The 12,145-nt window shown below is 38.8% G+C and overlaps 1 protein-coding gene across 7 annotated transcripts in view; it reads right to left on the bottom strand.

Annotated features, from left to right (window-relative positions):
- Positions 1-12,145, bottom strand: part of nrg2a (neuregulin 2a) — a 273,699-nt gene that overhangs the window by 117,316 nt on the left and 144,238 nt on the right. For all 7 annotated transcript variants that reach the window (XM_061898504.1, XM_061898501.1, XM_061898505.1 and 4 more), the window contains exon 3: positions 11,593-11,711. In XM_061898504.1, coding sequence (XP_061754488.1) covers positions 11,593-11,711 — 119 coding nt within the window. The remainder of the gene's footprint in view (positions 1-11,592; positions 11,712-12,145) is intronic.

The raw sequence follows: 12,145 nt of genomic DNA, 5'->3' as shown, positions 1-12,145 counted from the left end.
TGCAAGCCCAGTTATATGTTGCATCTGGCCATGCAAGACACAAGTGTGTTATTGCAAGATATATTTGATCAACAACTACACAAGTCACACTGAGGGTGGCAGTAAAAAAAACTTTTAACACTGTTACAAATATGTGCCAGACTGTGAACCCACACCAAACAAGAATGACAAACACATTTCAGGAGAACATCCGCATCGTAACACAACATAAACACAACAGAACAATTACCCACAATCCCTCGCAGCCCTGACTCTTCCGGGCTACAATATACACCCCCCCTCCACCAAGCGATGACATATAGTAGAGCAGTACTCCTCTTCTAGGGGATGCGCGAATCCCTGGAGGTACTTGAAGGTATGCCAAGGGGCAAGTGAGATTTATTATAACATTATTATAAAAAATAGCAGCAATTCATAAAACCTTTTTTAAGTATATTATTGAATAATACTTCAATGAAATATGAATGTAAATTCATAAACTGTGAAAAGATAATACAACAATCCAACATTCAGTGTTGACAGCTAGACTTTTTATGGACATGTTCCATAAATATTGATGTTAAAGATTTCTTTTTTTGTGAAGAAATGTTTAGAATTAAGTTCATGAATCCAGCTGGATCTCTATTACAATCCCCAAAGAGGGCACTTTAAGTTGATGATTACTTCTGTGTGTAGAAATCTTTTATTTATAATTGAATCACTTGTTTATTTTTCAACAAGTTTTTAGTTATTTTATAGCTTTTTTTCCAAATAGTTCAAGAAAGACCACTACAAATGAGCAATATTTTGCACTGTTATACAATTTAATAAATCAGAAACTGATGACATAGTGCTGTATTTTACTTCTTTATCTCTTTTTTCAACCAAAATTGCTTTGCTTTGATTAGGGGGTACTTGAATTAAAAAAATTTTCACATGGGGTACATCACTGAAAAAAGGTGGAGAACCACTGTTGTAGAGGACGTTAAAGGCAGTGCAGTCACGGCAGCCTTTAATAATGTCGACCGGGTGAAAATTTAGACAAATTCAGGAAAATGGTTGCACCGGTAGATTGTCGGGAGGTGCACTGAAATTCCGGAGTGTCCCGGAAAAATTGTGAGGTTTGGCAAGTATGTTGCTAGGGCGGGAAAACCATTCATAGAAGGTGAATTCATTAAAAAGTGCGTGTTAGATTTTTTTAAGAAATATTTTCTTGCGTCCCAGCCTCACCCAGTTTCTGCATCCACTGGCCCCCAGGTAAATTGAGTTTGAGACCCCTGGAATAATACCAGGACTTGGCACCGTATTGATTCAAATGTGAAAGGTACACATTCTACTTATGTTTGCAGCTGTTTAAACAATAATGGCTGTGCACTAATTCGCAGTTTCATGTCTTTAATAATGTCACTTGAGAAGATACAGTAAAATACATGTTAAAATGTGAGTGGTATTCTCACAGTGCTTCAGCGGTCACCAGATGGACAATTGCCATGACGGATTTTTAAAAACAACAAACTCGCTCCTCTTTTATAAACATCAGATTCAGATTTGGACTGACGGAGCTGCTTCCTAGAAAGAGCGTACGAGTCTCCTCTGCAACACATGAACTTCTTGTCTTCCTCCTGCTGGCTGAGTCTGTTCCTCTATACACTCTTGGCCTATATCCGCTCCTATTGTATAATGCCTCAGTCTGCTTTCTGTCATGCATTCCCTTCTTTTGACCCCGCCGCCGTTATCCGCACTCTCGTCTTCTTCGCTCGCTCTCTCTCTCTGTCCATCCCCATTTGCACCCCTCCTGATCATACTGCAGCTCCATGGCATTTCGACAACACACCGCAAAGTGCCACTGCAGCCCTTTAATGAGGAGAAGTTGCAAAACCATGCAGTCGACTTAATGCAACACTTTCAAAAGCAGAGCTACAATTACATTAATGCAAATATGTATTTAGAATGATAACTGAATGCAGTTTTGTTATTGGAGGATATTTTTTAAGCCCTTTAGTGCCCCCGGCCAATGGACATACCAACCCTGATTTGCCCCGTCTTGCCTTCTTCCCTGAAGCATGACAGAACAAGACGTGCTGCTGTAACACAATAGGACTTTCATTTTTTTTGTTTTTTTTTTGTTGGTATAGAACAGCAAACAAACACGCACACACGTAGACAGACAAACACCGTGGGGTCACTGCACACAACGGGACTCACAGTGAGGCCATTGTTTGGAGCAATTTAAAGGAGGGCTAGCAGGTAGTTTACTGTGTGGAATAATGTGCGGACAAAGATTGATATTTGCACTTTACCCATAAAAAAGGCATCTTTCAGTTCAAGACCCACTTTAAAACTTTTCGCCATGTATCATGTGTTGCTGTGATACTGATGTATAAAGTCTTATTTCAATTATGAATTTTGCATAAAATATGCCTAAAATCAAGGTTTGTAAGTCAATAATACAGTGGATCCCCGCATAATGACGGTACAGCATTGATGGTTGATGATTTTGATCAAAACTCAGCCTTTTGTGCTTGGTAGCTCTAAAAAAATATATATGTTTTCTTCTCCTTTACCCCAAGCCAGGGGTCTGCATCCCGCAGCTCTTTCATGCCTTCACTCTGGCTCCCTTTGGCTTTCAAAAAATGTCAATAAATAAATGCTTTTAAATCTTCTAATATTACATTTTATTTAGTTTGTCTATTTTGATGTAACCGTTTTTACTTCTTCTCCCTGCTCGGTTGGAATTGGGGGTTAAATCACCAAAATGATTCCCGGGCGCGGCCACCGCTGCAGCTCACTGCCCCCCTCCCCTACCAGGGAGTGAACAAGGGGGTGGGTCAAATGCAGAGGACACATTTCACCATACCTTGGGGACGGCGTGGCAAAGTTGGTAGAGTGGCTGTGCCAGAAATCGGAGGGTTTTTGGTTCAATCTCCACCTTCTACCATCCTAGTCACGTCCGTTGTGTCCTTGGGCAAGACACTTCACCCTTGCTCCTGACGGGTCCTGGTGAGCGCCTTGCATGGCAGCTCCCGCCGTCATTGTGTGAGTGTGTGTGTGAATGGGTGAATGTGGAAATACTGTCAAAGCGCTTTGGGCTCCTTAAAAAGGGGTAGAAAAGCACTATAAATATACAACCCATTTACCATTTACCATCACCTATTGTGTATGTGACAATGCTTGGTACATTAACTTATTTTAGAGAGTTTGTGATCTTGCAATATTTTGTCTATAGAAATGTACAGAACACCCCACTACGCGTGATATTTTGTTGCCAAATAATTGTCTTGTTTTCAGCGGTCAACCCACAGTAAACTAGCAATATGGTTAGAGTGTCCGCCCTGAGATCGGTAGGTTGTGAGTTCAAACCCCGGCCGAATCCTACCAAAGACTATAAAAATGGGACCCATTACCTCCCCACTTGGCCCTCATCATCTAGGGTTGGAATTGGTGGTTAAATCACCAAAAATGATTCCCGGGCGCGGCCACCGATGCTGCTCACTGCTCCCCTCACCTCCCAGGGGGTGATCAAAGGTGATGGGTCAAATGCAGAGAATAATTTCGCCACACCTAGTGTGTGTGTGAGACATCATTGGTACTTTAACCTTAACCTAATTTAACAGTAGACAAATCAAAATCAATCAATCAATGTTTACTTATATAGCCCTAAATCACTAGTGTCTCAAAGGGCTGCACAAACCACAACACAAACCACTACGACATCCTCGGTAGGCCCACATAAGGGCAAGGAAAACTCACACCCAGTGGGACGTCGGTGACAATGAGAAAAAGAGAGACATTTATGAAGAAAATAGAAAATTTAATGCTTCCTGGACAGATTTATTTGCGTTCTTTGGAGAAATTGGCAAACAAAACAAAATCAAATGAGGAAATACATTTCCAGGGCAAACACACAGCATTCGCGGAAAAATACTACCGAGCTGGAGATGACCGAAAAAGAACAGTTTCGGAACTGCTGCGGAAAGCTGATCAGAGCGAAAATACTTGCTGAGTCGTATACTGTCTAGTGTTTGAGTTCATAAATGCTACAGCATAAATTTAATGAAACTACAAGCAGTCTTATGGTCATTTTAGGGATCAAGCAGAGTTTTCAGCTCTAGGTGGGTTTTATTTGGTGGGAAATGGGCTCAAAGGGCTCATTGTATGCTGAAAATTGCCGACCCTTGCTCTAAGTCAACAATTATTTACAAGTATGTGTTAGTAAAGTGTATGACCTCAACATAGCACAAAACTGCATTACAATACAGCAAACTGTGGCAAGCTACAGTCACACAGGGAATGGTCAGAGGCAAACTTCAACTTGCTTTGGGGAAGGGAAGTGGTCTTTTATTTGCTAGTTACTGCATACATAGCACAAAAGAACAGAGGTTCCTCAACTCGAACCACTATCTCATTCAAGGTGTGATCAATATAAACACAATGCGCATACTTCCCCAAAAATACATGCATGGGCATCCCAATTTCTCATGATTACTCGGATCTACTGTACTGTATTCTTATTCACATTACGAGGAACAAAGTCGCAATTTTAGAGAAAAAAAACTCACATTTTTACATGTACAAACCCCGTTTCCATATGAGTTGGGAAATTGTGTTAGATGTAAATATAAATGGAATACAATGATTTGCAAATCATTTTCAACCCATATTCAGTTGAATATGCTACAAAGACAACATATTTGATGTCAAAACTGATAAACATTTTTTTTTGTTGCAAATAATCATTAACTTTAGAATTAGATGCCAGCAACACGTGACAAAGAAGTTGGGAAAGGTGGCAATAAATACTGATAAAGTTGAGGAATGCTCATCAAACACTTATTTGGAACATCCCACAGGTGTGTAGGCTAACTGGGAACAGGTGAGTGCCATGATTGGGTATAAAATCAGCTTCCATGAAATGCTAAGTAATTCACAAACAAGGATGGGGCGAGGGTCACCAATTTGTAAGCAAATTGTCGAACAGTTTTAGAACAACATTTCTCAACGAGCTATTGCAAGGAATTTAGGGATTTTACCATCTATGGTCCGTAAAATCATCAAAAGGTTCAGAGAATCTGGAGAAATCACTGCACGTAAGCGATTATATTACAGACTTTTGATCCCTCAGGCGGTACTGCATCAAAAACCGACATCAGTGAGTAAAAGATATCAGCACATGGGCTCAGGAGCACTTCAGAAAACCACTGTCAGTAACTACAGTTGGTCGCTACATCTGTAAGTGCAAGTTAAAACTCTACTATGCAAAGCAAAAGTCATTTATCAACAACACCCAGGAACACCGACGGCTTCGCTGGGCCCGAGCTCATCTAAGATGGACTGATGCAAAGTGGAAAAGTGCTCTGTGGTCTGACGAGTCCACATTTCAAATTATATTTGGTGTCCTCCGGAACATTGAGGAAAATAACCCTCCGGATTGTTATAGGCGCAAAGTTCAAAAGCCAGCATCTGTGATGGTATGGGGGTGTATTAGTGCCCAAGGCATGGGTAAATTACACATCTGTGAGAGCAAAATTAATGCTGAATGGTCCACACAGGTTTTGGAGCAACATATGTTGTCATCCAAGCAACGTTATCATGGACGCCCCTGTTTGTTTCAGCAAAACAATGCCAAGCCACGTGTTACTTCGTAGTAAAAGAGTGGGGGTACTTTCCTGGCCCGCCTGCAGTCCAGACATGTCTCCCATCGAAAATGTGTGGCCCATTATGAAGCGTAAAATACGACAACAAGACCCTGGACTGTTGAACAACTTAAGCTGTACATCAAGCAAGAATGGTAAAGAATTCCACTTTCAACGCTTCAACAATTAGTTTCCTCAGTTCCCAAACGTTTATTGAGTGTTGTTAAAAGTAAAAGTGATGTAACACAGTGGTGAACATGCCCTTTCCCAACTACTTTGGCACATGTTGCAGCCATGAAATTTTAAGTGAATTATCATTTGAAAAAAAAAAAAAGAATTATGAGTTTGAACATCAAATATGTTGTCTTTGTAGTGCATTCAATTGAATATGGGTTGAAAAGGATTTGCAAATCATTGTATTACGTTTATATTTACATCTAACACAATTTCCCAACTCATATGGAAACGGGGTTTGTACAAACACAAGGCAGGCTGGGAAGCCACGCACACACTTCCCAATGATATATGGATATTTTTTATGGGCTTCTCATTTACTCATGCCTACTCAGCTCTACTAACTATACTTGTATTGAAATTACAAGGACAATTGTGCATTATTGTGGTACAAATTTTATATTCTTACAAGTAAATGTACTTAAAGTTGCAGGAATAATATTACATAAAATATACTGTGAAGTTAGATTTTCACAAGGGAAAAAAAATATGATGAATCCAGCATTTCTTACAAAAGTTCGATAAAATTGAATTTTACTCAGGAAAACATCACGGTGGCACAAATATAAAGGGGTAATGTTATGATTTATGAGTAATTAAAGTGTTACTCTGCAAACATATTTTTATATTTCCAGGAAACCAGTCATAATGTCAAGGGAATAAAATATGCAATTTTAGAAGAACAAGGTCAGAATTATACACGAATGATACTACAATTGAGAAAAATATAATGTTGGGGTTAATAAAGTTTGGCTATAGATCAGGGAATGTCATTGTTTGTGAAGCCCTTTGAGGCACTCGTGATAAAGGGCTATATACATTACATTTGATTGATTTGACTGAAATACGGTTATACAATTATGCTGTGGAAATAACGTTTTATTTTTACAGGAAATATGTGCAAAGTCATCAGCAAATCCTACACTTTTGTTTTTCTTTTTTCGTGTGAAGCACACCACAGAAGAAAACCGGGTGTGTTGATGTGCATGTCCTGGCTGCTCAGTACCACATAGTCAATATTGCTTTGCTATATACTATATACGTTTGTTTGAAAAAGCCCTAATGGTTAACTACTTTATACACGTGCTTGACAGTTAGCAAGGAATTGCTGCTATTCCGACATGTGACTTCTTGCCGGAACCAGTGGTGGTCAACCAAGCCAAGATGGCTGTTGTACAGCAAGCAGCGCGCCAACTCTCTGAATACAAAAGAGGCTTAAATCCTCCAGAAAAATGCAGCCACAAGCAAAAAAGTTGACTATGCAATGGAATAAGATCCTTACACTTTCTCAAAAAAAGGTTTGTCGGGTTAAAGGATTATACATCGGTCGCGTTCTCAGACATATGGGACTACACGACAAAACAGACGGAAACTTGGAAAAGCATGGAGGTCTACAACTTCTTTGTGTGTGCCTCGATCAAGGAAATTAATATCAAAACTCTCACAGATAAATATGCATTGTTTTTGCGTAGGTTGCATTTCATGATTACTGTCATGTCTGTTGCAGTTGCACGTGCCGTTTAGGTGTAGTGTGTTTTACCCTGTCTTTATGAAATATAACTATAGATGTCAACATTGTGGATGTGTAGAAAGCTTCATTCATGATTGTTGTCCTTGGTAAAACTTAACTCTTTTTGTATTGGTGCTTACATTAGTTTTCTTTTTTTGGACTCGCCGAGTTGGTGCTATTCAACACACTCGATGCAAACATATGTTGAAGAAATACGAATAATATCAAAATAATACTTAAATAGGAAACATTAAACGTTAAATGCACATCAAACAAACCTTTAACGGAGTAATCACTGCAAACTCATGCATTCTTTCACTGTGCTCCCTTAGACCACAGTGGGAGTTGCATGCTTCTCGTAGCTTCGTGAAATCTTGCACTCTTCCTCCCTTTTTAATTACCTCTGGAGGAACTCTGAAGAAACAATCTTTTTTGCAATTCGAACGATTTGTACAGCTGAAAGCATTTTTTCTTCGAGGAAGGTTAAATGGCGCCGAGTACCCATTGAGAACAGAGCTAGCTTGACCACTGGGTGGGACGTATGCCAGGGGCATGACGTCAGTAACATCCCAGCAATACATGTTACATAAAAAAAAAAAAAAACTTTTTACTGATGCTCACAGTTTGACATTTAATAAATGATAAATGGGTTGTACTTGTATAGCGCTTTTCTACCTTCAAGGTACTCAAAGCGCTTTGACACTACTTCCACATTTACCCATTCTCACACACATTCACACACTGATGGAGGGAGCTGCCATGCAAGGCGCTAATCAGCAGCCATCAGGAGCAAGGGTGAAGTGTCTTGCTCAGGACACAACGGACGGGACGAGGTTGGTACTAGGTGGGGATTGAACCAGGAACCTTCGGGTTGCGCACGGCCACTATTTGAACTGAATATTTAACAATATATTATTTCCTATGGTATAATATAATTTCTTCACACCACATGGGCAAGAAATGTCCTCCTATATCTCTTTACCTTCAAAGTGTTCACGCTCATGTCTCATTTGCGACTGGGCGTGCATGCTTTTTCAATATGATATGGATGTGATGCACCTGTGCATGCATACTGCAGTGTCTATATATATATATATATATATATACATATATTTATTTATTTATTTATTTATGATTCCCGAGCGCGGCACCGCTGCTGCCCACTGCTGCCCTCACTTCCCAGGGGGTGATCAAGGGGATGGGTCAAATGGAGAGGAAAAATTTCACCACACCTAGTGTGTGTGTGACAATCATTGGTACATTAACTTGAACTTATACACATACATATACATATATATACATATACATATATATATATATATATATATATATATGTATATATATACAGTAAACAGTATATGTATATACAGTACAGGCCAAGTTTGGACACACCTGCTCATTTCAATGCATTTTCTGTATTTCCATGACTATTTACATTGCAGACTGTGACTGAAGGCATCAAAACTATGACACCTGTGAATTGAAAACCATTTTAGGTGACTACCCCTTGAAGCTCATCGAGAGAATGCCAAGAGTGTGCAAAGCTGTAATCAGAGCAAAGAGTGGCTTTTTAGAAGAAACTAGAATATAAAAAATGTTTTCAGTTATTTCACCTGTTTTTGTTAAGTAGATAACTCCACATGTGTTCATTCATAGTCTTGATGCCTTCAGTGACTATCTACAATGTAAATAGTCATGAAAATAAAGAGTCCATGAAAATGTCCAGACTTTAGGCCTGTACTGTATATATAGTTTCACCTTCGCATGTAGCTTTAACTTCAGAAGACATTTCGGTAAACAGGTGCTCTACCGCCGGGGACTGCCACGGACCTTGTCATCTCTAAACCGCGATATTTGATTTCGATGTTCGCAATTAAACATGGAAGCTATCCTTGAATGTTGCATACAAATCTGTGTAATGTTTCCGTGTCAGCAGAAGGCACGTCATCTCGATGAAAATCTCAACTGGATGTTGTTGGCTTCTTATCTGTTTGCTGGCAATGAAACCCGCATGTTGTTTTTTTGGCACGGAGAGCCTTTTCATTATTTGCAAAGATCTGCTACTGCAGTGGCGCTGCCGACTGTAAACAATAACAGGTCGGATAAAAAGAGCGAAGAAGGAGCGAGCTCTGCGCCTCAGTGAGCATACAAGGGCACTGAGTGACGGCTAGACTCCATTCGCTTCCTTTTTTTCTCCTCCTCGGCGGCCACAGCTCGCCTCTCGTGTCAGAGAAGGATGTCTACAGAAATGAGCCCGCTGCCAAGGTCAGCAAAGAGAGTGACGATATCTCCACTGTGGTGCATAAAGAGGAACTTGCTCATTCCATCTCCTCTTGAAAAAGAGTAAAACACGATCAGTATGTTTTGTCAGCAGTAGCACGGATATGTCATCACGCATGCTTGCTTGGAAAAATACAAAACACCATACTGTATTATAAGAACATCACTTCCTCTCTTTTACTACAGCGGCAAAGTCCAAAAATGTTATTATAGTCAGGTCAAAGGGGGAAACTTGAAAAGAAAATAATCATGCTGCAATAACATCAGGAGAAAAACAACGTTTCCATGTTTCAAGGATAGAGTTGTAGTATTACAAGACTGAAGTCCCATTTAATGTAGGAGAGTAGGGATATTTAATGGAAAAGACCATCATTTTATAAAAATACATTGTTTAAGGGGATGAATAAATTTTAACGAATATAGGATAAAGTTAGAATAAAGTTGTATGGTTGTCATTTCCATGGACATAAAGTTAAAATTTTGCAAAATATAATGTCATAATGCTGCAAAAACTTTTTTCCCTCTATTTTATAGGAAGAGGGCTGTAATTTTACAAAAAAAAAGTGCAATGAATTAAGAACAAAGTATGTTAACCAAGTTGTGAGTTTTCCAAAAAAAAAGTACCCAAATAGATATATTTCTATATTTTAAAGGAAAACACATATTAATGTTATGAGGATAAAAATGGTACAAATATATTTTTTTAACAAGTGAAGTCAGAATATTTTTATAGTATAATAAAGAAAAAAAAGTCACGATAGCACAAAAATAGTGTCGCATTATTACGGAAAATAAGTGTACTGTCAATATCATGGGAATAATGTTGCAATTTTACAAAGAATGTCATAATTTTGTCTGGAAATGAAAACATTTTTGGAGAAAACATCTCTAGAAAAATAAAAATAAAAATTTGATTAGTATTGAAATTTTTCAAAGTAGTCTCGTTTTTTTAAATGAAAAACATCAATTTACAAAAACTTGTAAATAAAGTTGAAATTTCAAAACAATTTTCCAGCAGCAAAATATCATAAAGATACGAAATTACTAAAATACTAAATAATAGTCTTTTTACACATAAACTAGATATGTGATGAGAATAATAGCTGAAATAACTTTAATTATTGGAAGAAAAAAAATGGTGCAACGTTACATGAACACGATTGTATTTTTCGGGGGGCAAGAGGATGCACATTTTTAGGAAAAGGCAATTATAGCAGTATTTTGATAATTACAAGAAAAATCATAAACTTCATAAAGATTTTACAAGTAGAAACACAAATTTGCCTTAAAACACCACAACAAGAGTAAAGTTGCAGTCTTTGGGAGAAAAAAGGTTGGAAGATCACAAATATTGCACATAACATTGCAACTTTACATGGGCTATAAAAGCCTTTGTGTTTTTTTTTTTTTGCTTTAAGTGAAGTTGAAGGAATTCCACAAGAATTAAGTCAGGATGTATGAAATGAAAATTAAAAAGGTCGGGATATTATTAACGTTTTCAGTTTCGGTCAGGGGAGATGTTTGTTTCCTGCATTTAGATAAAGATTTTTTAGGATCTAATGAAAGAACACTTGACACTGCTGGCATTCCTTTGTGAGAAATGTGGACTTTCCTTCTAGTTACGGTCAGCACTGCAGACAAGCTGTGGTGTGCATTGTTGCCACTCAGACAGCCGATAGCGACACATCCTTGCTTGTACAGAAGCAAAAAGCACATGACTTATATCCGCTCCACTTGTGCAGCCAATAGCAACATCACACACCACTACATAAACTGAACAATCAGCCGTTATTAAGACTTTTTCAGCAACTACGCTCAATCAAAGTTGGACACTTTTTTACAGATCTCAGCTGTGTTTTCGATGGTGTATTGCGAGGGGTTAAAGCGACTACCGTGTTTGTGATGCCCACTTATGATTGGCAGGAGAACAAAGTCCGAAACAATGCCAATACTTACTGCTTTGGACGTTTATAGTGCCAGTGGAGTTGTCCTTTCCCAGCAGGTTTTCCACCACACATGTGTAATTCCCAGAATCCCCCAGTTTCGCTCTGTTGATCTGCAGTCTGGAGTTTTTCCTGTGGGAGACAACAGTCGCACAGCTGAGTCAGGGGAATCTGGACAGGGAGGAAGCGACATGGAAACGCGGCCTGGCAGACAACAGGACAAGAGGCCGCATGGCAACGGGCCTCTACTTTGATAGGAAGAAACAGGTGCTGATTAGGGAGTGCATAGAATAATACTTAACACAGCACATGGAGGTCATTATTAAGGCTCCAAAATATCTTCCATCTTTGTCAGCTTTAAAAAAAAAAAAAAAAAAAAGTACTGCTTTTAATTAGGTTGAAGAAGCAGTTCAACGTATCTCAGTGACTTTTTCTTGTACCTAATTCACCTGCTCCTATCATATTAATTACATCATTGTTATTATTAGCCGTGCAAACACAGAATGGAATAGGAGCATGATTTGTTCAAAGAGCAGGGCTCAGTGCTGCGACATTGACTTGATGGT

This window comes from Nerophis ophidion, linkage group LG04 (genome assembly GCF_033978795.1).
Source record: "Nerophis ophidion isolate RoL-2023_Sa linkage group LG04, RoL_Noph_v1.0, whole genome shotgun sequence".
NCBI lineage: Eukaryota > Metazoa > Chordata > Actinopteri > Syngnathiformes > Syngnathidae > Nerophis > Nerophis ophidion.
This window is presented reverse-complemented; position numbering and strand designations above follow the sequence as displayed.